This window comes from Cryptosporidium hominis (assembly GCF_000006425.1).
Source record: "Cryptosporidium hominis TU502 chromosome 2 CHRO012133, whole genome shotgun sequence".
Classification (NCBI taxonomy): domain Eukaryota; phylum Apicomplexa; class Conoidasida; order Eucoccidiorida; family Cryptosporidiidae; genus Cryptosporidium; species Cryptosporidium hominis.
Window position 1 is genome coordinate 1 of NW_667411.1, and position 26918 is coordinate 26918.

Consider the following 26918-nt stretch of genomic DNA (forward strand, 5'->3'; position numbering starts at 1 on the left):
AATATTGATTTGATTACTGATAAAGGAACCTTGAAGAAAGGAGTAACAATTGATGTTGAGAAAAAGGAACTTTTAGTGAAAAACCCTGAGGTAGTAAGGCATTTAATAAAGAAATCAAGTTACTCCAAATTTATTGGTAAATTGTCTGAAAAAAAGGGAAATCTTTCAATTAAGGCTGATCCGAAGTATGATACTGGTATTATTCAACCTTCTGAGTCTGTTGTAAAAGAAAACTGTAAAATTATATTAACTGAAAAAAAGAATCCAATTAAAATAATGAAATTTGATAGTAGTATTAGGTCCCCAATTGAGGCTAGACGAGAATTAAACGAATCTATAATAAAAAAGAAAAAGTCACTAAATATTACACAGCCTAACGAGAATAAAGATAATTTTGAGCTAAAATCAAAATCTGATATTCAAGCAAACTCTTCAGGTATAGTTAAGGCTTCTTCTAAAATAAGCGATTTCACTAAAATATGCGGACCAAAATCTTTGAATGACAATTCATCAACTGAAAATCAAATTCTTAAAGCTAAGACTCTTGATACTCTAAAAAAAGATACATTGTTAAATGCTAAAGGAGGTATACCTTTAAAAGTTGTTGAAAAAAGTAGCACATCTTTATTGGGAAAATCACCAATTTTAAAAAAAAGTAGCATTTTGCTGAAGAAAGATACTCTTACTAAGGATTTTTTTACAAAAGATACCCCTATAAAAGAAGTTATTAAGAAGATGATTTCAAAGGATTTGACAGGAACACAAAGTAAGGATCTACCAGATTTAGATGGAAAGGCAAAGAGTAGTATATCAAAAGCATCAGAGATAAAAAAGAGCCCTCCTGCAAAGAAGATGAATGATATACCAAATACTGAAGATTTGGATCAAAATAAAGAACTGACTAAAACATTTTCCAAAAATTTTCCAAAAGCAGTGACTACAAAATCGGATATATTAGCAAAATCAAATTTTTCGAAAAAAGTACTACCAAAACAGTTGGGAAATGCAAAACCAATGATCATTGCTAAGAAAAAAAGTGATGAAAATCCTATATCAAAAGTTATTCCTATGTCTCTTCCAAATACTTTAGAAAAAGATGATTACAATTTATTGATTTATAACTCGGACAAATATTGGAGTAGTAGGCTTTATGACCTATATAGAAGGATGAAGGGAGAAAGTTCTCAAAGAGATATTTTCACAAAAAGATATTTAAAGAAAGAAAGAAGAAGACTTTCCACACAAAGTGGGATTGAGAAAAGAAGAATTAAGACTTACACAAGGCTTAGAATAATTAACGAGGCAAAATCAAAAGGAAGAAGACATACACTGATATCAATAAAACCAGGAAGCATAAAAAGGTATGGAATTCCAGCACTAATGAACTATTCTTATAGATATACAAACAAGGCTTTGAGCTCAGATACTGAGCAAAACTATTTAGTTCGCAAGCTCTCTCCAAACTATACAGATAGTTCACATATTGAATACATATTAGAAGATACAAATACTTATGTTTTTGGAATACATAGACACCATGAACTCCTATCTATAGCTAGAAACACTTTTAATGAGGATTTTAGATTCTGTAGAATGAGCAAATTGTACAAATATGCATTAAGAACTAAAATGAGTGATCTTGAACAGTTTGTTGAGGAGGTAATGGGTGAGATGATCATTAATGGAGATTTAAATCAAGATTCACGTGAAAATGTATTGGAAAATAACATTATGAGACTTAGGTACTTAATCAATACTGACAAGGAGGAGAAACAATCTCTTTCTGGTTGCAAAAACAAGAGTGATGAAGCCAATCAACTTTGGGACAAATTGGTTACTAGATTTGATTTAAACAACGAATTGAATACTTCAAATAAAATCTTAAGTACTAATAATTTTTGGAAAGAAACTTCCAAGTTTATTTACGATGAAGAAATAGATCTCTTTAAAAAGGTTTATTATTTATCAGATTTACGGGAACTTGGAAGTATTGATATTGATGAATCAGTGCTTGAAAGTATATTTAAATCTATCAGAGTATCTTACAATAGTCAGGATTTCAAGTTTCCCTTTATTTTTTCAAAAGAAATCAGAAGTTCCAAGAATGTAGGGTACCATAGGAAAGACTTTATTAGTTATGTAGGTAAATTGTCTCCTTGGACTAAAATAGCTTTGATTCAAAAGATAAAAAAAAAGAACAAATCGATATAATTATGTATGATTGATAAATAGATTAATTAATTTAGAATACTAGCTCATTAAGTTTCTATTTAAGTGTACTGCATAGTAACTTTCCAATAGATGATACAGGTATGTTTTCATTTCTCTGAAGTTCACCAACAAAAATGTTAAAGAGCGCAATATCTTCATTATTAAGTGACTTTTCTGTTGCATCCTGATTTTGGGAACATAGAGAAATTTCTTCAAGGCTTTTACTCCCATCACATTGATTTCTGACTTTTAATGAAAAATCCAAAGCTCCCTTAGAAAAAAGTCCTTGATTGGATTTTCTAGAGTTTTCTTTATCTACATTTATTGGTTCTAGATCAGAACAATATACAAAATTTGGGTCCAAAAATTGGGAAAGTAAGGGGGAAGGATCAACTTTGAGTTTTAATGTAGAGCTGGGAGGTCCAGCTTTCGAGGTCAGAGTTTCATCGGATTCAGGTTGCTCAATCTTGACTAGACTTAGTAAGTTTAACACTTGTAACTCCCCTTGAACTTCTTCGTCTCTATCTTCTATATTGTTATTATCTGAGTTATCAATCTTGGTGCCTTCTTTAACATTAGTTGTAACTAATTCATGGTCAGAAAGTTGATTAGTTTTCTCTTCAGATGAACTATTCATGGAGAGTCTTCCAATCCACTTTACAACACTATCTCTTCTCTTCCTCCTTGTTCCCATTTGTTCTTGTATAGCGTCTACTTCCATTATATTTGGATCATTGTCTTTATCAGAGCGAATACTATTACAAGTACTTAGACGACGATTAATATGAGCATCCACCTGAATAGCCTGGTGATTAGTCTCAGTTTTTTTAAGTGATATTTCAGTCTCAAGTCTTTGAGTTCTTTTTCTATAAGCATTCCACTTAATCTCCAAGTTTTGTATCTCTTTATTGAGAGTTTCTTCATCTTTTCTTAATTGTTCAAGATCTTCTAGTAATTGTTTTCTTTTATTCTGTAGTTTTTGTATATCTTCGACTGTAACTTTCTTACCTAGGTATTCAGAATCAAATTTGGTGTCATTCAAATTTTCAATGATATTTGGAATATTCGAGGCTTTTTTAGTAAATTCTCTTTCAAGGTGTCTGCATTCTTCTGACAATTCTTTCATCTCAAGTAAAGTCAATTCGATGGTTTTTCTCAAACCTTCCTCTACCTCATTTAGAGCTGAGTTTAACTCATTTTGTTTAATATTCAACTCCTTTTCTCTTTCTGATAATCCTTCCGCAATCCTAAGTTTTTCTTGCTTATTTAGAAGAGTCTCTAAACTATTTTCAAGCATATAATCCAATGCATTCACACATTCTTGAGCGTTACAAAATGCCAGCTTCCATTTCTTCTTTCTTTTCTGCATTTCCCCAGTCAAAAATTCAAAATTAATGATATACTAAAAAAGTTTCTCAGTAAAACTCACCTTGATATCAGATGCATTAACAAGGATATCTGAATGGTCTAATAAGGAGTTTTTAACGGGACAACATTCCTGGACAGTTCTGGAATCATATAAATAATAACATATTTTGGGACAAATCTTAACCTAATTCTAACACTTACCTGTAAATTTCAGAAAATGACTCAGAAATCATCTCGTGTAGAACGGAATATATATTTTATCACTCAGTCGCTTGCTTCCCTCTCAATTTGTTTCGAAGATTTTAACGATTTTCTCTTTTTTTTTTTAATCCCTGTGTGGGCTTGCAAAATAATATATTGCAACGCGCATGTGGGCGGGAAAATATTTCCATTACAGTGTCTGGTATATTTAATAGTGTGAGAAAAAAAGTCAGTTTAAGCTATAAAGGCAAGGAGAAATAGTGACTAAAAATAAAAGTTAAAGATTTATAACCTCAAAAATACTCCACCTTTTGTAAAGAAGTTAAAATAAGGCTAATACTTTATACATGCACTAAATAATCAAAACGTGGCGCCAGAATTTCCAAGTTTTATTTCGGGATTAGGAGACTTATTAATTTGTTTAAGAAACCTAAAGGCACTGACAATATCTTGGATGATATCCTTAGGGTTTACTATGCAGGTAAACCTGTATATATAAAGTTTAATATTTTTGGAAATAGAGGATGGCGAATGTGAGATTTTAAGGGTGAGGTTTGGTTTGTCGGTAGAAGCCTGGGGAGGAAAGTTAGCATTGCGCATAGGGCCACTATCTTTTCCAGCAAATAAATCCTTGTGACCAGTTTTTTCACAATCTTGAAGGTTATCTGTGTTATAATCGTCTTGGCTGTACCCTTGCCTGCTTTCAACGTAGTTTTTGAAGTCTTTCTTGATTGTAAATGCAATACCATATATTATTGCGCATACTGTCATTTCTATTGTAAGGAGCCAGTTATGAAGTTTAATGGTATAGTTTGGCTCATCTGGATAAATCCCGAAGTGGCTGAGAACAGAGAGGATGATAGATTGCCAAAAACTCATAAAAATTATAAGTTTAATGCAAAAGAATTTAAGTACTGGTCTGATTGGTGCTAGTTGCTCTGAAATTGAGATATATAGTAGGAACAGAGAGTATACTGAAAGAGAAACTGATATACTATTTAAAGCTGTAATGTATAGATATCCTCTCTTGAATGAAAATGATCCAGATCCATACAATCCTATAGATTCCAGAAAAAGTGAAATAAGCGCTGAAATTGGCTTCAAAGTCACAAATTGAAGGACTCCTAATTTGATAAAAGAGTAGAATCTTGCGATCTTTAGATGATGATTTGCTGGTTCATCTCCTCGGAGCCCGCTATCAATAGAAACTTCATCTAAGTTATCCTTCTCGCAAAAGTAATCTGGGCAAATATCCATAATATTTACTGAAATTTCTTCCTCATTTGATTCAATACTCCCAGCTGTTGAAGCCAATCCAACCATACTTAGAGAGTGGTTAAAGTGATGATGTGGCCATATTTCAGCCTTAATCTTGTTACTCTCTAATACTGACAAGATGACTTGGTCACCTCCCATATAAAAAATCAAAAGTTGCAAAAATGAGAACATTACATATCCTTCATAGCAGTCTCTTACTATATTCAATGGTGCCGCATAATCCACAAACAAATATGATATATATGATATTATTGCATATACTGGAATCATTGTTAAAATTCTACATATGCATAACTGCAATTTAGGCTTACATAGATTCAAATACTGGTGCATAATGTTAACCACAGAGATAATCAATGTTAATAGTGTGGCCACACTAGAAACAACCCATTTCCATCTCATTGTTTTATTCTACAAAGACTCACTTTCTATTTAATTATAGAAACATACCAATTTTTAACTTGGTTTACTCTGTCTCCTGAGTATTTATTACTGGTTTGTACTCCTTGATGGCCAAGAGAGTCTTACTCAATTACTTTATTTATCTGATACAATATTTTGCCACTTTCCATTAATTTTTAATATATTTTCACTTTTTAATATTTTATTTCCCTTATGCATTTTAATGAGATTGACCACGCAACGGCGCCAAAAATTTGGCGGTATGTGCATATGCTATGTTCAGGCTGAGAAAATATGAGAAAGGGGTGCGGAAAGCAAAAAAAAAAGTTTAGTGCGTTTCTCTTTCTTACTATACGATATAGAGTACATTTAGATTTAGATCAGGAGTATCAAATATTTTTACCTTTAAGTGAAAGTTTTCAGTGGGGGCTTCATTTATGTTTGTGTGCTTTAGAAAATAGCCAAGGTTAAAATATAGTTAGAGGTAATTTAGGATTCAATAACCAAATTTGTTTGAAAATCGCATAAAATTAAGGTTCTGTATTACTATAAAATTCTCCATTATGAAAATAATTTTTCAAATATTATCTACTAGTATTATAGTTCTTAGCGGTGTAATTAGTATTAAATTTGATTAATGAATAAATAATAATATAAATTAATAGTCTCTGGAAAAGTATATTTGAGTTATTAGGATTCTGAAAAAGCCACAGAAAATGTTGATTGTTATATGGTTAGAACTAGTTTTATAGTTTACTCTGAAAACAAGTATGAATCAAGAATTGATTGAAATTCATGAAATAAAAGAATTATTGGATTTAGATTTACATGATAGTCAGTTATTCAGCGAAATTCAGGAAGAAGATGAATCTGTGATAGAGGATTTGGCTGGGATGAGTGACCATTATGAGGAGAGTGGAGCAGAAGATATTAGTAATATTATTCAAAATTTGGAGGAAATTATGAAGGATGAATTGATTGGTTCTAACTTGGTTAGTGATGATACAGAGATCCTGGCAGATCTCTTGAATGAGACAGGCGAAGCTAACATGGAGCTTGACGATAACAATTTCTTTATTCAAAATAAAGTAGACAGTTTTGAAAATCAGGTAGGTAATTCTTTGCAAAGTTTAGGAATAGATGAAAGATTAGTAAAATATTACTCAGAAAAAGGCCTAAAGAATCTTTATGATTGGCAGTATGAGTGTATTACCCAGCCTGGAGTTCTACAAGGCAGAAATTTGGTATATTCTGCTCCAACAAGTGGAGGCAAAACTTTGGTAAGTGAGTTACTAATGTATAAAAGAGTTCTTGAAGGTGGAAGAGCAGCTTTAGTAGTTTTCCCATTTGTATCTTTGGTGTCAGAGAAAAGGGATAGTTACTATAAGGCTGGAGGAGAAGTGTGTGGACTTAGAATTAGTGAATTTCACTATGGAAGTAAAAGTCCGCTTTTTGAAGAATTTGACATTGGTGTAGCAACTATAGAAAAGGCAAATGCATTGATTAGTTATTATATTCAGCATGGAATATTATTTAAGAGATTGGGAATTATTGTTGTAGATGAGTTACACTTACTTGGGGATGAGCAAAGAGGATATATACTCGAGGTTATGCTAACAAAAGTGAGACTATTGAGTAAGTTACAAGGCGAGGGAAGAACAATACAAATAGTGGGTATGAGTGCAACATTACCAAATCTAAGAGATATTGGCCTTTGGTTGGATGCAGTAGTTTACCAGAGTAATTTTCGTCCAGTTCCACTCAGGGAACATATAATAATCAAAGGCAAGGCATATATTAAGCCAGGAAAGGATCAAAACAAAAGTACATTAAGATCTTCCGTACAAGATACATTAAGCAAGGTAATGAGTTGGGACTTTCATCAGGTTAATTCTAAGTTTAATTCGACAGATTTTGATATTGATCAAATTGGTTCTAGTAGATGGAAATACCCAATAGTGGATATGAGTGAGTTGTTGGTAATAGGATGGGAGGCTTTGAAAAAAGGAGAAAGTGTACTAGTGTTTTGTCCTTCAAAGTACTCCGTTGAGTCTACAGCTTTGTTTTTTGCTAATTGCATAAAAGGACAATTTTGTGAAGGAATTGATATAGAAAATTGTTCTAATAGCCAACAGATTATGCAGTCTTTAAGATCTGTTGAGAGGCAGAGATATATGCTAGCTGAAGAAATTAGGCAAAACTCCTCTCTTTCAAAAAGATCTATTCAAAATAATAACACTCTTATTGATTGCATAATCAAAGGGATAGGATTTCACCATTCTGGTTTATCTCATATTGAAAGAAGAATAGTTGAGAAAGGGTATAAAAATGGTATCTTGTCTTTACTAACAGCAACTTCAACTTTAGCGGCTGGAGTAAATCTTCCTTCAAAAAGAGTCATCTTCAGAGGTATCAATATTGGAAAATCTTTTTTAACGTGTGTTGATTACAAACAAATGTCAGGAAGAGCTGGTAGAGCTGGCCAGAAAGGAGCTTTTGGTGAGAGCTTCATTCTCGTAAATGAGACTCTATCACAACCAGGGAGGGAAGTTAGTGAGGAGGTTGAAAATGCATTAGGGCTTATTACTGCAGATATGAAACCTTTGATGAGTTCTTTCTTTACTAATACTAATGGAATTACCAGGTTAATCTTAGAAATACTTGCAGTTCTATTTGAGTTTGATCAGAATATATCCGTGAATAATAGAGAAAAAATTCCAGATAAAGGATCATATACTGGCTCAATTTTGGACTTGTTGACAGAATCTACTTTAATGTCTTACCAAATTAAGCTTTACAATGACTTATCTCATGAATACCTTAAGAATATTGATGCATTAGAAAGAGCTTTAAACTATTTACTTGAAAAGAAGATGATAATGAATAGGGAGAAAAAAACAAACCCAATTTCAATTGGAGGTTATACACTAAATTGTTGCTGTACTCAATTGGGGAAAGCTATTGTTTCTTCAGGTTTATCTCCTTCCACAGGTTTGGAGCTATATGATGAACTTAGAAGAAATATGGAATCAACTTTTTTAGGAGATTTGACTTATATGTCCTACTTGGTGACTCCTTTTCCTCCAAATGAAATATCAAATGGATCCAAACCCACATCTACTAGTACTCAGCCATTTTTTAGATTGGATTGGAAAGTCCTTTATGATAATATTAAAGAAATGCCAATTTTAGAACGTCATTCGTTGATTAGACTTGGCTTTGACTTAGAGCAGATTTCTTGGGCTTCTCAACTATGCGAAGATAATCTTCCACCAAAGCTTAAAGAGCCAGAGTTTCTAAGAAGGCATCAAAGATTATTTGCATCACAGATTATGAAATCAATTTTGAATGGATTATCAACGGAAATTATTCTTTCAAAGTTCAAGTTTATATCTGTTAGAGATCTTCAACAGCTCCACACCGGAGTTTTGTCAATGTGTATTTCATGTATATCATTTTGTCAGAATATGAATTGGTCCAATATGCAGATTGTTTTTCAAAGTTACCTTAGACAACTTCAAACAATTACACTATTAGAAGAATATTCTGGAACTTTGACAAAAGATCAAAATTTGGAGAAGAGTGTCAAAAAACTAATTTCTGGAGTGAAAGGTTTATCTTTCTTGTCAGCATTAGAACTAAGATCAACACTTTCTGTGAAAACTCCCAATCAATTTTTAATGATACCAAAGAAAATTCTTACACAAAGTATCAATAATAGAGTATATTCTGGAGGAATCAAAACAATGCAATTTGTAAATCATTTTGTTAACAAAGTTTTTATTGACATGCAAAATTCTAAGAGAATTCCTTTTTATAATAGATCTTTAGGATTTTCAAATATTTCTCCAGATTTGATTTTTCAAACTATTCATACCATTCCAGATCTTGAAAAGGATGAGAACTTAAACATTTTGAACTTCAGTGAAAAACAGCTGAATGAGATTGAAAACAGTTGCATTTTAGAGGCTTTATCAGAATGGGATTCATTTAGCCAACAATCCAAGGCAGATGATAATAATCACATATCTTACATTAGTCAAGAAATTCCTGAATTAACAAGATGTGACATGAACAATCTCGACTTAGAAAATGATGAGATTTTAGATATGCTACAAGACGACATTCAAGACAATATTGACTTAGAAGAGAGACTTTTGCTTTGGTCAACTCCATTACAACAATCCCAAGATTGGGAATCACAAGGTAATTGGAAACTAAACAATAAATAATGAATAATAAATTAGTAAATATGAAAAAAATTAAACCCTCAAGTTCCATTATTATCATTATTATTATTAATCATAGCTATAAATCTAAATCTAACCTTAATAGAAAGAGTTAAGAACTTCCGGTATTTACAATGAATTACTTATCTAGCAGAATCCTCAGGCTGTGGAAGGCTAGTTTCTGTTCCAATATCTGAATGAGGAATAGTATTAGTTTGATTAGTTTGGGAAAGATTAACAACATTGCATGTTGAATGGATTGTAGCGATATCAGGAGTTCCATCTTCAAACATTGGGATTCCAGAGACCTGCGGGAAGGGAGGAATCAACATCTGATCGACTGGAGCACCTTTCTTTAGGAACTCTTCAAACGAGATAACTCCATTTCTAGTTACAATTGTTGTACCTGTTGATGCAAATCTGACCTTTCCAATTTGAGGGGTAGAGTTTACACTTAATGCGGGATCTGCTCCATTATCAGTTGATTGGGGAGCTGAGCAACAGTTCAAGATCGATGTAGAAGGAGCTGCTGCATCACTTTGAGGCAATACTACAGATGGTGGTGCAACCATTGATGCGTATTGAGGCATTGGGATATTTTGATCTGACATAATTACTCCTGATTAAACTCCTATATTTAATATATGTTAAAAGAAATCCTGTTATATACAAATTCTTTCTGCTTGATTATCATGCAAGTTCTACTGCCCTTTGATATTTTTAAAAGGGCTGCCTTTATTTTGCTGTACAAAAACTGTAAGTTACTTACTTATTCTCAGTTTTTATATTTTAGCTAACTAGAAAATCGCCAGTTAAACTTTCTGATAAACTAGCTTTCTGCTGCTGTTTCCTTGCTTTCGGTTTTACACATCTACCCCATTATTATACATGGGAAAGACATGCAGCCACGTATCCCATGGATTCCAAGCTACAATATTAATATGGAAATGCAAATGCGCGGCCTTTGCGTAAATTTAAGAAAACTGTGAGAAAAAAATAAGAATTAGAAAGAAAAATGTTTAAGAAAATGGTGAAATTGTTAGCAAAAAATTAATATTTTGGATTAGGTTTATATTTAAATCTTAAAATAGATACATGTATATTGAGACTCAATTTATGTCATCATGTAGTGGCAAAGCTCACACTAGGTTAATTCGCTTACATCAGAGAAAAAAAGGACGAGTATTATGTTAAATTTAACACAAAAATTTGGCCCTTTCTTATTTAAATTATTAATCTGTATTTAATTTATTAAAAAAATTAATTATTTTTTTTTGTGCAGACTTATTTTATCGATTCTAAATTGTGGTATGTTTTCTCTAGTCAAAACAATGAATAAGTCAGTTGGCGGGAAAACGGTTGCACCCAAATATATCATACTCTAACTTTGCGATATTAAAGTTTTATTGATATCGTAAATATTCAATTATGAGTAAAATAGTATGAAATGAAAGCATAATAATTAAATAAATAATTTTTTACGAGCGTATTATTAGATAGAAACTCGGTGGGTACATCAGCTTGCCTTGATAGCTCAGTTGGGAGAGCGTGAGACTGAAGATCTCAAGGTCCCCGTTTCGATCACGGGTCAAGGCATTTTTTTGGCCCAAAGCGCAGATTTTTTTTTTTTTTTTGAATAGTAAAACTTAACATTAATTTCAGAATATAGTTTGTTGATTAAAAGTATTTATTTAATTGATATATAACATTTATTAATTAATTTTCCTGAGCCCTATAATAGTAAATAAAAATATTAATCAATCAAAAGAATAATATTAATAGTAATATAAAAAGATTGAAATTAATAAGCTGAACTGAAATATAATAAAAAAGGCCCAGAAAATACTTATTTTCAAGATGGAAATTAGCCAGAGAAAACATTTCGAAGTTGACAAACACGAGAAAGTACGTAAAGAAGCACATAATGGGCCGTCTTTATCTAAGAAAAAAATTGGATTTTTATCTCCTAAATCATTCAAGACAAAAAGCGGATTACCTTTAAAGCCAATTTTCCTTTCATTTTTTCTTTTTATAGTTGGGTTATTTTTCTTCTATATAGGGATGGCTTTGTTCCTTTCAAAAAAATATTCTGATTCAACACCATCTTTGCTTTTGGGAATTCTTTGTATTATTCCTGGGAGTTACTATTCCTTTTCAATATTACAAATTTTACGTGGAGTATCAGGCTATTCTTTTGAACAGCTTGATATTTCCTAAAACCAATAATATTCCAATATATTTTGCAAGAATGATTTGTTTCATAGCATTTTTGGTTATAAAAAGTAGTTATATTTAAGAAACGGATTCACTTAATTTGGTCAATGTTAAAATTGATATATTTTTCAAAGTAAGATAATTGTGTATATTGCTCCAAATCAACGAGAGGAATATCTCCATTTTCAATTCCATTTTCAATACCATTCTCAATACCATTTTCAATTTCAGGAAGGGTATTGATATTGTTGATTATTTCATTAGAAGAGAGTCTTTCAAGTTTTTGTCCAATAGAAAATATTGAATTAGAGGGTTTTCTGCCGAATCCAAGAAAACCACTATTCATTCTCTCAAAAGATGGGTAATTTTTTAAAGCATCAACAGCGACAGGACTATCTCTTCTTTCAAATTGGAAAAGTTCCAAAGAACCAGAATTTGTAGGAGTGAAAGAATTACTTGCATTCCATCCTACTTCATGACTCATTTTGTAATGTTCAATGGTTTTTTCAAGATCACCTACAGGGGATGAATAGTCATATAGTTGTTTTGTATCCACTAATGAATTTATTCCTTGATTCATAACTTCTGGGTTTGAATAATAAGCTGTTGGATATTCTGGTATAAAACTTGGAGCTCCCATATTTATAATATTTTCACCAAAGTTCAGCGCTGATTTACATGGCATTTTTTTATGCTTGTACATATTAGAAAATTCATTAAGCGTTTCCGGACATTTTGACTCAGTTCTTTCACCTTGATTCAAATCTATTTTTTGGCTCATTTCACCTTATTGTTTATTTAATTAGTTTCAATTATAAATTAAAAATATAGGATTAATTTATAGTATATTTTATATTTTCAAGTCCATCATCTATTTATTCTGTAAATCTATTATTCAACTATATGTAAAAAAAATCTTATTCTTTTCGGACTTACAGCAAAAACTATTTTAATAGTTTGTTGTCTCTTTCAATTATCTTCTCAATAATTTGTAATTCTTTTTTAAATTTCTTCTTTTCAATGCTGCTATATATTTAAATGCATAATTTTTCCTATTTTTAGATCCGTTATTTTTTCAAATTATTTTTTCAAATATTAGGTACCCGATACTATCAATTTTATCTATTAACATAAAATCAGGCGCGTGCAGACATGACGCATGCAGATTTATTTTTTATATATTTATTACTAAATTTATATAGGCAATAAAATGTATAATTTGAATGCATATACTAGAGTACTAATAGATAGATACTGAGGGGTTTTTGTGGATTAGTGTGGCAGATGGATATGATTGATTTACATTCAACTTATTAGCTGCATGTAACTCTTGTGGAATACATCAGTATTTGCATTTTGTATTAAAGTAAATGCAAATATTCTTGTAGGAAGGGTTATGAAAATTTTCTTTCCCTTTCTACAATAGGTCTCTGCATATATTTTGAATATGGCATTATTATAATTGTTGCAGAAGTCCAAATATGCATTCTCAAGTGAGTTGGTCGGAAATGATTTTTATTTCGAGGTTTTGTATAATCACTAATTTATTTATCAGTTGATTTTGGCATATTTTTGTAACTGACTATGAAGAGATTGACAGATTTTATAGTAGTAATGTCATGGTATTACTTTTTTTTTCTCCTTCAATCTTATTAAGGTTAATCTTTACAGATATATATGGTTATCACAACATTTTTCTCTAAATGACTAAACACCATATTATCTAGTGTGGGTAATCCAACTAATTTTGCAGGTTATTATCTTTATAGTTAGTTTTAATTCGATTCTTGCAGCTTCTCTATTTGCATTTGAGAAATCTTAAACTTGGTCAATCAGAGTACGAGCGTTGGATACCTACTTTTGCTTGTAAACTGAGGATTTACAATTTAAATGGAACAATGATATTTAATTATTATTCTAAGGAAATATTAAGGTATATATGTGTTTCAATCATTGTGCACCTGGAATAAATTACATAGTCATACATTCTACTTGGAAGATTTAATAAGGCATCTTGAGACGAATATTAGAGAGTTTGAATGGATATTTCTGTTGTAGTAGAATCCATTTCCTCAAATGTATGATTTTGAAGTATTGATCATGCACTATTCATTAGGTTTTGTATGCATGCATTATTGTGGTCAGATTGAAAGAGACACGTGTTAAGGCGGCTTAAATATTGAAGGTATGCATGTATTAATTTTTTATGGTTCGGCCCTTTTGCCAAGCAAAGGATTGAAGTTTTATTAGTTTTGGTGGTAACGAGGAAACTTTGAGTGAAACCGTCATCACTAAACATACTATTTTGAGGTTGAGTGAGTAAAAGATTGAGATTTGTGAGTTTGAATTGTTTATTGTTAGAATTTTAAGTGTGGTTTGTTTGAGTAAATAACTTAATTTTGAATATTTTGCCTATTTCTCTGTTTATTCTTCTTGAAATTAGAAATTTGTTCGTATGGAGAACAAAGACGAGTAATTTGAACCATTGAAAAAGTGAGGGAATAAATAAAAAATAGAAAAATTATTACTCCTATTATGATTCAATGACAAAACTTAATGCCGAGCTAAAATCAGGAAAAATTGATGTAGAAAACATCATCATTAACCCAACAGCAATAAATAATAGCTAATTATTATTTATATTCATTATAATTATATTAAATAGAATGATAATATATCAGTGGTTCACTATAAATTACTGCTGAGGAGGGAATTGGTATGGAAACTGCTGACGCTGATTAGGAGGGAATTGGATTTGATTAATATTAACTCCATTGAGAAGGTTCTGTGGAGGTTGTTGAGGCGGATTAAAAGGTACAGGCGTTTTACCTGGGATATGCGCAGTATTGCCAGAGTTCAACATATGAGGGGACATACCAACACCTTGTGGAAGTGGGAAAGCTGCATAAGAATTAGCCAATGGGATCATCTGAGGAATTACACCCGGTTGTGGTTGTGGCAACATATGGTATGGAGGGATTGCAGGATGCGATGGAAGTCCATCAGATGCGACATCTTCAGGATCGTTTGTACCATACATTGGTGGAGGCATAGATAATAAAGGAGCACTAGTTGGAGCAGATCCGGGGCCTCCCATCATGAAAGGTGGCTGTGATTGAGGTGGAATAGGTGGGATAGATTGATTGAGCATGTTTTCGTCATACATCATTCCAGGATGGAATGGAATCTCAACAAGCTTTTCAACATATCTTGGAACAACAAAAGGTACTTCAACATCCTTGTAGTATGGGACTTGACGATAAACTTTTTGTGGGACCTCCAAAAGACGTTCTTCAATAACTGGACGAGAAAGCTCAACAGTTCTTTCAACAATATATGGCTTTGGAACTGGGACTATTCTTGGAGGATAAGCAATAGGGACCTCAACAGGAACCTCAACAAATTTGACACCTTGTGGAACTTCAATGACCTTCTCTTCAACAGTTGCTGTATAACGAGGAATTTCAACTTCTCTTACAACATCTTTTGGGATTGGGATAATCTTCTCAACCACAACCTTTTGTGGTACTTCCACAAACTTATGCTCATATTGAATTTGTGGAACTTCAATAATTCTCTCTTGTACTTCTCTTCTTGCAACAATAACTTCACGTTCTTCCAGAACTGGAGCTGCAACAAATTTCTCTGGAATCTGGTTTCTTACATTATCAGGCAATGGAATTGGGCCTAAACTAGTCATTACATAGGGCTGCCCTGCCTTGACAAGCTCCTCAGCTTTTTTTGAAAGGGTCGCCTTAATAGATGCCATAGTTCTTACATCTGGTTCATTTGAGAACTGTGGAGGTAAACTATATGAGGATGATGGTGGTTGTTGTGAGGCTGAAATATCTTCAGATACAGGTACCTCTGCCATTTTTCGTATTATCTTTAATTTACTCCTTTTGCGGCACTTGAATAAATGTGATTTTCAACAAATCCTAAAATGTTAAATATTTGCAATTCTAAGATAATTGGGTATTGTTTAAGCTTTCCTTGCAAGTTCTCAGGTCAATTGATGCTGATCTAGATTAAATTTACTACTTAATTTATTTTTTTCATTAAATCCATCAAGATCTCACACACAATCTCTTTATAAACAATCTAACCTGCTTTATATATGCAAACCTAAAACCATCTTTTATTTTTTTTCATTATACGTATTCTTCACTTTATTTCATATACCCCCTAGTTAATATATTTTACATGTTCCCACTCTATACGCACATAACCGCCGCGTCTACATTCCCGCTCAAACAAATCACACGGCCCGCCGCTGTGTGGCGCCTAAAGGTGCAATTAATTAATTAGTAACTAAGTAACTTATAAGGAAATCAAATAGTAAATAATTAGATTATGTATAGGTATAGAAAAATACTAAAACCGGCAATTTATTAAAAAGAGGGTGTTTTTAAGAGGACCGACCCGGATTTGAACCAGGGACCAGACGATCTGCAGTCGCCTGCTCTACCACTGAGCTATCGATCCGTGCACATACGCATTCGTTTTAATTTAATATTAATAATATAAGTGCATAATTAGTGAGGATAAATATTTCATGTGATTGAATTTATTTGTTTTTCTAATTTTTTAAAATAAACTTAATAAAATATCAAGTAAATATAATTATTGATTTTAGATATTGTAGATAAATAAAAGATTAAGTATAGAAGTGCCATTAGGAGTTAAATTTCATAATATTAAAAAATTCAAATATTCTTTATTTTTTTTTCTCATTAGACTTGGCTTATTTTTCCCGGTATTAGTTTGGCAATTTATATTTGTTATATATTTATTTAATATAATACAAATATAAATGAATATATTTGTATTTATATTAATGTTTATTTATTTAATTAATATATAAAAATTAACATTCAATTGGAAACTTGAGTTTTATAAATATGTATTTATTCTAAGTAATTTGAAATATATATATCTGCAGATTGTATCTTTTATTATGAGCGATTTTACCAGAGAACCTTTTCCAGGCAGAGTATTTGAAGACCTTGGCGGAGCCTTTAGTATGGGATGTATTGGTGGGTTTATTACAAGTTTTTTCAAAGGTATGAAGTACTCCTCAACCAAAAAGGAGATGTTTTCTAGCGGTATGCTTTTTGCTAGAAAGGCAGCTCCTTCTCTTGGCACGAGCTTTGCCATATGGGGTGGAACATTTTCTTGCTTTGATTGTTTTTTTGCCAAATTAAGAGGCAAGGAAGATCATTGGAATGCAATTTTTTCAGGAACAGCAACGGGCGGACTACTAGCTATTAGAGGTGGTCTTAAGACTTCATTAAAGAGCGCAATGGTTGGAGGAATTCTTTTAACTATTATTGAATCAGTTTCCATTGGTATTAACAGAAAGACAATTCAAACACCAAGACAACAATTTAAAGAATACCAAAGATTTGTTCAGATGTCTGAAGAACGAGACAAAAAATCTAAGATCTAATTTAAACATTTCTCACTTCAAATAGTTCTTTTGTGAGAATCCGACTTTTTATATTTTTTTTTATATATTACTAGCTAAATTTTGACCTCTTAAAAGATAATTAATTGTTATCATTTTTACTGAAATAATTTTCTCATTGGAATTGTTTTACTTTTCCAATTTCTGATTTTAATTACATTGTATATTTCTAATTTATCCTTGGTCTAATATTATTTGCACAGATGTTACTTTGTAACAACTTCTAAATTCGTAATAACAAAAGTTTTAGTTGGAATTAATGCTAGACTATTAAGTTAACCAAACGGCTGATCCGTCCATCATATTAGTTTATTTTTCTATAATGCATATTAAGCTTGGAATTACGGACATGTATTAGGGAAAAACCTCATTTTTTTTCAAATTCAAATTTGTGCGGGGAAAAGGCGGGCTATTTGTGGACTAATATTTAGTAAATATTAAAGACCATAAAGGTACGGAACAGATTTTGAAACATGTTAAAACGGAAAAACATGCGAATTTAGAAATATTTACAAGATTAAAAAAGAAAGAATAAAAATTGATCACATATTTGCGACATTTATTAGAAAGGTTATCATTTGGTGACGACAAAACAGGAATGAGCTTGTTATCAATTCAGAAACCTCAGGGTGTATTGGAATTAGGAATATCAGAGATTGAGAATTCAACTAGGAAGTTAGTAGAAAATGAAACTCGAAAATTTGAAGCATATATTGATATATTAAGGGACCAGATGATGGGTATGGGCGAATTGGAGCATGAAAATGAGATCTTGCAAGGGGAGGTTGCGAGAATTACTGAACAATTAAGCTTGAGAGAATTAGATATGGAATCCAAGGAAAAGAAGATTTTTGAACTTGAAAAATCTGCAAGAGATTTTCAACAGATGAATCAAGATTATGAAAAAGAGTTGAGCGAGCTCACCGAGGAAAAGAACAATTTAAAGACTCAGTTAAATGAGATGAATGCTCAGATTGAAAAGTTACTGAATGAAAAGATTACCTCTGAAAAAGTAGTTCAAGGTAATGATGAAAAGCAAATTGCATCAAAAAGCAAGTCAAAGAAAAGAACACAGGAAGAACATGCAGATGAAAATAATTCAACGAATAAAGTTTCTAAAGAGGCTCCCACTTTAAAAAAGAGTCGTTTAAGGCGTCCACAAAATGAAGATAGTTCAGAATCTAAAAAGAGTATTAGTAAGGATACTGAGTCTATTATTCAAGAAGAGAAGTTGGAAAAGGAGGAAAATCCTTTGAAAAATGTGTTAGGAAAGACTAATTTGGGTAGACTAAGAGCTCCTTTACTTAGAAATCGTGTTGTGAAAGCAGCAGAAGCTGCAAATCCAGAAGTTGAGAATGCTCCTGAATTGAAGACTCTTGAGAAAGAAAAGTCAGGGTCAGGAAAGTCTAGTAAATCATCATCCATAGAATCAAAGAAATCAGGTAAAAAGACGAGCAAAGTAGCAAAAATTGCTAAGATTCCTCATTATGATGAGAATATATTAAATTCTATGAAGGTTATTGAGTTAAAGGATGTTTGCAGTAAACTTCAATTGGAGATCAGCCAGAGGGCAAGAAAATCAGATTTGATTCAATCAATTCTCTCTTTTCAAGGAGAATAATACTATTTTTACATTGCTAACTTAACTTGCCTGAATGGATGTAGAAATGCTAACGGCTTTTAGAGATCTGCGGAAACAAATCAGCAAGGGTGCCTATAATGAGACACCCCGGCTCCAGAAGGGAGTACAAGTTTAAAGGAAACAAGTTTAGAGAAGATATTTTCTGTGATTCATCAGAAGCTGTCCCAGAAAGCAGCAGAATGAGGCAGGGAATAAGGTGTCCTAATAGCTTAGCAAAAAAAAAAAAAAAAAAAAAATAGAACGAAGTCAAAATAACCTAAAATTTAGATGTCCTATGATACATAATCTTCAAAAAGAGATGGAGGTTACATAAAAACCCTTAATTACTTAAGAGAGAACTCCAGAAGCAGTGATGCATACAGACTTGGTTGGCTTTCCATTTTGAGAACCACACTTCTCAATGCTCTTTACTACTTCCATTCCTTCCAAAACCTTTCCAAATACAACATGCTTTCCGTCCAACCATGGGCATGGAACAGTTGTAATGAAGAATTGGGATCCATTAGTGTTTGGGCCAGCATTAGCCATAGAGAGAAGGAATGGGGCGTCGTGAGTGTAGACGAAGTTTTCATCTCTGAACTTGGAGCCATAGATTGACTCACCACCAGTACCATCACCACGAGTAAAATCACCACCTTGGATCATGAATTGGGGAATAATACGATGGAAGAATGATCCAGTGTAGCAAAGGGGCTTTCCTGATTGTCCCATTCCCTTTTCTCCAGTGCAGAGTGCTCTGAAGTTTTCGGCTGTTATTGGTACTTTATCTGCAAACAACTCCATAGTGATACGACCGGCTGGAGTTTGGCCGATTGAGATATCAAAGTATACAACTGGGTTTGGCATCCTTGAAAAATTAAGAAAAAGAAATTGTATAAAAAAAATCTGACAAGAATTAGTTTTTTATAAAAAATAGAATAACTAAAAATTATAGCGAGACATGAATTGAGTTTATTCGTTTGTGTATTTGTTTCTAATAATACAATTTATAGTAGTAATACTACACTACTACTACCGCAACAACCTCCATCTCTAACGCACTTTAGTTTTTACTAATTCAAACTTTGTAATATATAAAAAGTTCTACCCCCCACTATACGTAATCTGACGCCCCAATGAGCGCTAAGCATAGGGCGCCTAGTTGATATTTAATTTTGCATGTTGCTTTATGAGATTTTAAATATTAAATAAAAATGATTGGAATTAAGAGGATTTGACAAAAAGTTAGTCAAATTCACGAACACTGAATTCATCACTACTAGATTCATAGAGACTTATGTAGTTTTGATTAACATATGTTTGGTTTGGATCTGTAGATGTGGGATGATCACTTTGTAGAGAACTACTATAATTGGATGGTTGGATGATCTGCATATTTTGGTCACATGATTTTGATGTTTCACCATAGTTGTTGGTAGATTCATCAAGATGGTTATCATTTTCAGTTTCTGAGGAAGTGTCGAGGTTAATTAGTTGTGGATGGGTATGAAAAGGTTCATTGATAGGTGGAGTTTCTTGTATTGGAGAAGTTTCTTGGATGGGTGGAATCTCTTGTATTAGAGAAGTTTCTTGGATGGGTGGAATTTCTTGTATTGGAGAAGTTTCTTGGATGGTTAGAATTTCATGTGATAAAGGAATTTCTTGAGTATGTGTGGTACCTTCAATGTGTAGAATTTCTTGAGTTGGTGAAATTCCATCTATGTGTGTGATTTTCATAAAATTCGGATTATTTTGTATTGGCTGAATTTCATGAATGGGGTGGAGAATTTGGTTTTCTTGGATATCCTGTTGGTGTGGGGTTTCCGCTTTTTGAGACTCTTGTTGAGATAATTCATGTTTGGAGGGGTTCTCAGGAGAGTATTCCTCGAGATACTTATAAAAGGTATCATTTTGAAGGTCTTCATCAATACTACTGACCTTGCTTGGCTTACTTGTATTCGAGTTTAGAATGTGTTTTACAACAGGGCTAACTAGTATGTCTTGCATCTGCTTTACCAATGAAGATGATTCTTGTATGTATTTATCGTCTGTTTCAGAAAGAAGGGAAGATTGTTCAATAAGCTTAGAACATATAACAACCCATCTCTGTATAATTTCAGATGAAAGATATATATGATTTCCAGTTATTGCTTGTTGATATTTCTTATTCAAGTTAGAAAGACAATCAAACTCGAAGTAGGAGTTCCATTTTGGATTATGACAGTTTTTTGGGAAATTAGAATCTAATTTGGCAACCTTCTCTCTTAAGTTTGTGGCAAAAGAGTGGCAACAAGAGCTTTCATGATTAGCTTTGGTAGTATGAAACTTTAGTTCTATGATGATAGGTCTAGTTGAGTCTTTAGGAGTTTGGATTAACTCTTCATTTTGATAAAACAATATAGGAGATTTCTCAAAAAGGAAGTCATAACCTAAGACTATAACTAGGCATTCTGAATATTCGTGTTTACTTAGTTTATTTGAAATATATTCTGGGAGAGTACCTTGGTTTCCAAAAATAAGCTTGCCATTACAATCGATAATGTGACTTATAGCAGGCATATATAACCAATATGCTACATTACCTTGCAAAGTGGAGTCTGATATGATTTCATCAGAAGATGAAGAAGTTTTGGAGGGATTGTTTGTTTGAAATATCCCATTTTGCTTGGTTTTCTGACAAACTTCTAAAATCAGCATAGTGGAATCGAATAACATCACATTTGTATTGTTGAATACAAAATCAATATTAATACATGGCTTTTCAATTCTCCAATTCATAGTTTCTCGTCTAAGTCCTCTAGTATTTAAGGGGATTGGAATGAATGATGAAACCAGATTTCTTCCTCTTTGGGATATCACATTTTGTTCTTTAATAGAGTTATTTTCAAAAATGTGTTTAAAAACGTCATCTTCAAAGATGATTTTGGTACCCAGAATTGGGTATACCAAAGAGTTGTAGCATTGGTAGTTAAATGATATGGGGTTTCTGTAGCTTCCTATAAACATATCAGAAGGGCCTACAACTGCAATATGAGTACTATAACTTTTTAAAAACTTTATAATTGAATCAACAGTAGTCAATAAATTAATACTTGGTGACCATTCATGAAGGATTTCTGCTGTAAAACTGCGCCCATCACTTAGACTTGGGAAACAAAATGTACTTGGAAAAGTAATATCTGGAGGGCTAAATGGAAAGTCTTTATATAGTATTATTTGTACAGGGATTTCATTATTAAGAAAAGTATCTACATCTTCTATCATAATTGAAATATCAATTAGAACATAATTCTTCCTACTCTCCTTATCATACATAGTTACATTATTGACATGAAAATGACAATATTGCGTATGGTAACGGTTATTTTCGAATGTCAGATTGTCCCTGCATTTTTCCAATTTGCATTGGTTTAATTTAAGTTGTTCTATTTCATTTTTAATTCGATTTTTGTGAATTTCATCCAATCCAATTTCTGGATTCCTACCTCCTTTCAATATGGAAGTACCAGTGTTAATTAATCCATATAAGCCATTAATCATTTCTGATTTCACTAATCACTAATTTGATCAAAATGAGCAAAGTATCTCAGTTGAACTACAATAATGGTTAGTTATTGGTCTAATGGCTTAGTTCTTATCATGAAAAGTTTCAATTCTACCCACAAATTTTTTTTTACTTGTTAACTTAAATTTTATTATTCAGTTTTCGCGTTTTTTCTCCTCATCATAAACTGCATGGACCATGTTGGCGCCAAACTGAATGAAACTTTTTAATTGACTAAAGTTATAAATGCAAGTGAATTAGGTGCTAAACAATAGTTAGTTATTTGTTCACAAGGGTAAGATATGATTTAAATTGTTTGAGTTTTTTGAAAACTTAAGATATTATAGAGAAGAGTAATGACTGGAAGTTAGTGGTTTTATGTGAGGTATTAATAACGCAATAAAATGGATTGACAAAGAATAGAGAGAAAAAAATAAAAGCTGAAAAATAGTCACTATTTACCTCAGCTTATGTCTAATTGTTAACTGTATCCCTAATAATATTTAATTTCTGATTAAGTGCAAAAACTTGATTTTCGAGTTTGGATACAAGCTCCAAGTTTTGATCTTTGTCCATATTTTCTTGGATTTTATTCACAGTTTGCTCTAACTCAAGTTTCCTTATTTCTTTCTGATATTTGTCTATCATTGCGTTTTTTTCTTGAATTTGTTCACTCTTTAATAACAATTCCTTACCAATTTCTTTAAGTTGATTAAGTAATAATCTGTTCTCTGTTATTAGTCTATTCATTTTAGGGCAATCCTGAAAGAGAGATGGTTAATTAATAGTAAATATTAGAATAAAAGTATATTAAAGTAGAGTTTGTGGATTTTTTACTTTAATAAGAAAAAATTGGATGGACTTACTTTTTGTTGAGCAAAATCAATGTTTTTATAGTTTGCAAAGAGCATTCCTTTAATTTCATCAGTCATTTCCTTTTGTAAAATAAGAAATTTTCTTTCTATATCATCAAAGTCTATGTTAGAATTTTGCTTTATGAATAGTTTAACTTTCTCCATTTGTTTATTCCATGTATTTATTACAGGTAAATGTATAGACGATTCATCCATCTTTTTATATCAGGTATTTCAAAGATATAAATAGGTATATATAAAACGCTGAGTTCTCTATTAGTTTACAGTTGACATTAATATTAATAAAATGGAACTTAATTAATAAATCAAAAATTTATTCAATTTAATATTAGCTCGAAAAAAAGGAAATAAAAAAAAATTTACAATAGCTTAGGTTTCAGAATGAAATTAGTCCAATGTAACAGAAAACAATAAACTTTAGTAAGTGACTATGTAAACAAACTTTACAATAAATTAAAAAATAGTAAACATACAAAAAGTTCAGAAATAAAGAAAAGCAGGCAATATATGATAAATTTGTTTTACTTGCATTTTGCATGCAAAATATTCATTTTGTTAATAATCAACATTTTTTTTTTAATATCCTAAAAATTCTTTAGTATTTCTTTCTGCAATTTAATTAAAGGTAAAAATAAGAGTTGGGTGTTTCAAAACATTAAAATAATTAGGTTATTATTGATTTTAAAAATTCGAATTTGCATTTTCCCCACATTTCTATATTTTGATTACATCTTTATGGGCTCATTTTAATTAATAGTAATAGCTTTAGGGCGGGCAACAATTTACAATTTTTTCAACCTCGGAATTTTGTCTATGTGGTGCCGCCATGAAGCGGTTTTACCGCCACCAACTTAGCAATTTAGCACAGTTGACCGCCAAAACACTTGCAAACGTTTTGATTAAAGAAAAAGAATTAGTGGTTATTAGAGGAAATTAAGAGAAAGACGGAATATTTCACTTTTTTTTTCTCTGAAAAAGTACTTGTAAAGACTGAGTAAAGATTAGGACCAAGACTGGTATGTACCTTTAGACATACCTGAGGCAAGAATTCTTGTGAGAGTTTTAATAAAGGGCTTAATTCGGGTCGAGTCTCAATAAATTAAAATGGAGGATTCATTAAAATTGCAGATTTTGGATATTTATGCCAAGTTAATAATTGTAGTTTCTCCTTTTGGAGCGATTTTCTTTATATTGATGGGAATTTTAATGCTCAGGTCTACATTGATTATAGAAGGAATTCCTGTAGGATCAGAGAATTATTCAGATTCTACACTAGCATCATTGATAGCAGGAGCTAGCTTTTTGGTGATTCTAATTCTAGCTCTTATTTATAGATCATATAGAGCAAAATCGGCTGCTAAAAAAGTAGCTAATGCACAAGGAAATCAAGAAAACGGTTATAACTACATTACGGGCAACAACGAGGGTGTAGTCATCTCGAGCTCGGCATAGTTATCTTAGTGGAAATAACTAGATTACTATATTCATATTTTTATTTTTTTCTTTATTTAATTGATAGGCATATATTAAAAAATCATATTTGTGTAACTTATAGAAATGAAGTTCTTTTTTTTTTCTCTTTTTTTTCCACTCTCGAGTGAATACTCTAAAGATTAATTACCTAATATTTATACTAATTGTTTCCAAATACTAATCTGATCTTAAGAATTATGAAGAAGAAGAACTTATGAATAACATACAGTTCTTCCTTTAATAAGTTTTTTATTTTCCATTCTGATTTGTCTTTTAGTTTTCTTTTTCTCTTTGTCAGATGGATTAATAATGTCATTATTTAATACTGATGATTTTAGCATTGCAATATCATCATCAGAATCCTCGTCATTATCATGAATACTAACTTTGTCCAGTGATTCAGTTAATTTAATAGGATCTGAGCCTATTATATTCTTAGTATTAGAAGGTGGAGTATGACAATATAACAATTTTCCAGACCAGTAATCTCTTAGAATCATTCTACCAGCTTTACTCCAATCTGGAATTGCTCCTTTACCTTGTTGAAACAGATGCCTAGTTTCACAAAGCTTATTTAGAAATTGAGTTGAATTAAATATTCTTGGCACTTGATAGTCAATTCCATCAAAATAAGTTTTATAAAGTTGAACAGTGATTCTTTCTCCAATTAGTTGAATTGTATCTAGAAAATTACCTCTAAAGTGATCAATAGGTGTAACACCATTAATTAGAAGATGCTCTTTTGTACTTGTAAAAGAAGGCATGACTAGACCTGGACAATCACATAAAGTAATAAAATCTTGATCTTCCTCTTTATCATTTAAATGAGGAGGCTTTAATCTAAGAGTTTGTAAATGTTTAGTTTTACCTGGAGTTCTGCTTATTGAAGACTTTTGGCTTCCAAAAAGAGCATTAACAATTGAAGATTTTCCAACATTTGGGAATCCAACCATACCTATCGTCAACTCTCCTGGATTCAGTGGGTCTAATTTTACATGGTTGAAAATTTCAGAGTCAGTTTTAGCTTTTGATTTATTCTTTAAAATACTATTTGGAATATTCTCATTTTCTTCAAAATCTTCATCTTCTTTGAATTCTTCATTTTCATCACTTTCCTCATCTTCAAAGTCATCCTCTTCTTCTTCATCATCATCATCATCTTTTTTCCCACTGTCTAATTCTTCATCGCTGCTATTGGAGTTTTGGCCATTTTCCGTATCATCGTTTTGAATACTAGATATAGTGGTTTCATTAGTTTCTTCACTATTGTACTCTTTTTGGTCTAGGTATCTTTGTTTGGAGGCTTGGAAAACTTCTGATGCAAGCTCATAAAGTTTATACATTAATTGATGAGTTGAAAGTACATCAGTATCATTAATATTTTTCAAATTAAAGTCCTCAGGTATGTAAGATTCAAGATGTTCTCTTTTATTAATTTCATTTAAAGCAGAGAAAAAATAAACTTTGAGATTTGGAGCATTGTCTTTAAAGTATTGAATCCATTGCTTTCTCAGTTCCAAAGTAAGGAAATCAGCCTTATTGAAAAGTAAAACTACTTTCTTTAAAGGATCTATTTCATTAATGTATCTTTCCAAATCAACATTTCTGAAAAATAAAGGATCTCTACTATCAATAATCTCAACAACTACGTGGCTTCTTTCAATTGTTCTCCATAGTTGTCTCCAGAATTCTAAATTCTTTTCAAATGGAGTCACAAATAACCCTGTTAATTCCTCTTCATCTGCTATTGACTTTCTCCAAGTTAGAAAAGCTTCCTTTTCCAAGTTGTCCAAATATTCCATATTGGGAGCTTTTTTAGTTTTGCAATTTGGTCCTACTAATATCATTGGACGTCTAGGTATTGGTAAATTAATTACTTTTCCATCAAGCATTTTTTCTTTCCTTAAAAGTAAATTCATGTTGGATGTATTTACTCCATGTGAAGTTATAATTTTTATTACCTTTTCTTCCTCAAAATTTTCTTGTGCTCTCAGGGATGTTGATAAATATTCATCTAAATCTGTCATTTCTATAA

The 26918-nt window shown here is 31.7% G+C and overlaps 16 protein-coding genes and 2 non-coding genes across 18 annotated transcripts; 7 read left to right on the forward strand and 11 right to left on the reverse strand.

Moving 5' to 3' along the window:
- Positions 1-276: 276 nt before the first annotated feature.
- Positions 277-2211, forward strand: Chro.20452 (hypothetical protein). The annotated part of the gene is made up of 1 exon (XM_662563.1): positions 277-2211. The coding sequence occupies one exon, from the start codon at positions 277-279 to the stop codon at positions 2209-2211; it is 1935 nt and encodes a 644-aa protein (XP_667655.1).
- A 55-nt stretch (positions 2212-2266) lies between these two features.
- Positions 2267-3580, reverse strand: Chro.20451 (CTCL tumor antigen se2-1). Its single annotated transcript, XM_662564.1, has 1 exon — positions 2267-3580. One exon carries the CDS (start codon positions 3578-3580, stop codon positions 2267-2269), a length of 1314 nt encoding a protein of 437 aa, XP_667656.1.
- A 560-nt stretch (positions 3581-4140) lies between these two features.
- Chro.20450 (hypothetical protein) lies at positions 4141-5460 on the reverse strand. Its single annotated transcript, XM_662565.1, has 1 exon — positions 4141-5460. The coding sequence occupies one exon, from the start codon at positions 5458-5460 to the stop codon at positions 4141-4143; it is 1320 nt and encodes a 439-aa protein (XP_667657.1).
- A 770-nt stretch (positions 5461-6230) lies between these two features.
- Chro.20448 (DNA helicase HEL308) lies at positions 6231-9692 on the forward strand. Its single annotated transcript, XM_662566.1, has 1 exon — positions 6231-9692. One exon carries the CDS (start codon positions 6231-6233, stop codon positions 9690-9692), a length of 3462 nt encoding a protein of 1153 aa, XP_667658.1.
- A 140-nt stretch (positions 9693-9832) lies between these two features.
- On the reverse strand, positions 9833-10300 carry Chro.20447 (hypothetical protein). Its single annotated transcript, XM_662567.1, has 1 exon — positions 9833-10300. The coding sequence occupies one exon, from the start codon at positions 10298-10300 to the stop codon at positions 9833-9835; it is 468 nt and encodes a 155-aa protein (XP_667659.1).
- A 912-nt stretch (positions 10301-11212) lies between these two features.
- On the forward strand, positions 11213-11285 carry trnF. The gene has a single exon. It is a non-coding gene; the product is annotated as a tRNA-Phe (tRNA).
- Positions 11286-11546: 261 nt separating this feature from the next.
- Chro.20446 (hypothetical protein) lies at positions 11547-11906 on the forward strand. The annotated part of the gene is made up of 1 exon (XM_662568.1): positions 11547-11906. The coding sequence occupies one exon, from the start codon at positions 11547-11549 to the stop codon at positions 11904-11906; it is 360 nt and encodes a 119-aa protein (XP_667660.1).
- An 88-nt stretch (positions 11907-11994) lies between these two features.
- Chro.20445 (hemolysin) lies at positions 11995-12684 on the reverse strand. The annotated part of the gene is made up of 1 exon (XM_662569.1): positions 11995-12684. One exon carries the CDS (start codon positions 12682-12684, stop codon positions 11995-11997), a length of 690 nt encoding a protein of 229 aa, XP_667661.1.
- A 1914-nt stretch (positions 12685-14598) lies between these two features.
- Chro.20444 (hypothetical protein) lies at positions 14599-15777 on the reverse strand. Its single annotated transcript, XM_662570.1, has 1 exon — positions 14599-15777. The coding sequence occupies one exon, from the start codon at positions 15775-15777 to the stop codon at positions 14599-14601; it is 1179 nt and encodes a 392-aa protein (XP_667662.1).
- Positions 15778-16316: 539 nt separating this feature from the next.
- Positions 16317-16388, reverse strand: trnC. The gene has a single exon. It is a non-coding gene; the product is annotated as a tRNA-Cys (tRNA).
- A 472-nt stretch (positions 16389-16860) lies between these two features.
- On the forward strand, positions 16861-17352 carry Chro.20443 (mitochondrial import inner membrane translocase subunit tim17). The annotated part of the gene is made up of 1 exon (XM_662571.1): positions 16861-17352. One exon carries the CDS (start codon positions 16861-16863, stop codon positions 17350-17352), a length of 492 nt encoding a protein of 163 aa, XP_667663.1.
- Positions 17353-17968: 616 nt separating this feature from the next.
- On the forward strand, positions 17969-18991 carry Chro.20442 (ORF 73, contains large complex repeat CR 73). The annotated part of the gene is made up of 1 exon (XM_662572.1): positions 17969-18991. One exon carries the CDS (start codon positions 17969-17971, stop codon positions 18989-18991), a length of 1023 nt encoding a protein of 340 aa, XP_667664.1.
- A 348-nt stretch (positions 18992-19339) lies between these two features.
- Positions 19340-19858, reverse strand: Chro.20441 (20k cyclophilin). The annotated part of the gene is made up of 1 exon (XM_662573.1): positions 19340-19858. One exon carries the CDS (start codon positions 19856-19858, stop codon positions 19340-19342), a length of 519 nt encoding a protein of 172 aa, XP_667665.1.
- A 378-nt stretch (positions 19859-20236) lies between these two features.
- On the reverse strand, positions 20237-22531 carry Chro.20440 (hypothetical protein). Its single annotated transcript, XM_662574.1, has 1 exon — positions 20237-22531. One exon carries the CDS (start codon positions 22529-22531, stop codon positions 20237-20239), a length of 2295 nt encoding a protein of 764 aa, XP_667666.1.
- Positions 22532-23009: 478 nt separating this feature from the next.
- Chro.20439 (hypothetical protein) lies at positions 23010-23285 on the reverse strand. Its single annotated transcript, XM_662575.1, has 1 exon — positions 23010-23285. The coding sequence occupies one exon, from the start codon at positions 23283-23285 to the stop codon at positions 23010-23012; it is 276 nt and encodes a 91-aa protein (XP_667667.1).
- Positions 23286-23368: 83 nt separating this feature from the next.
- On the reverse strand, positions 23369-23605 carry Chro.20438 (hypothetical protein). Its single annotated transcript, XM_662576.1, has 1 exon — positions 23369-23605. The coding sequence occupies one exon, from the start codon at positions 23603-23605 to the stop codon at positions 23369-23371; it is 237 nt and encodes a 78-aa protein (XP_667668.1).
- Positions 23606-24514: 909 nt separating this feature from the next.
- Positions 24515-24862, forward strand: Chro.20437 (hypothetical protein). Its single annotated transcript, XM_662577.1, has 1 exon — positions 24515-24862. One exon carries the CDS (start codon positions 24515-24517, stop codon positions 24860-24862), a length of 348 nt encoding a protein of 115 aa, XP_667669.1.
- Positions 24863-25095: 233 nt separating this feature from the next.
- On the reverse strand, positions 25096-26910 carry Chro.20436 (GTP-binding protein). The annotated part of the gene is made up of 1 exon (XM_662578.1): positions 25096-26910. The coding sequence occupies one exon, from the start codon at positions 26908-26910 to the stop codon at positions 25096-25098; it is 1815 nt and encodes a 604-aa protein (XP_667670.1).
- Positions 26911-26918: the final 8 nt, after the last annotated feature.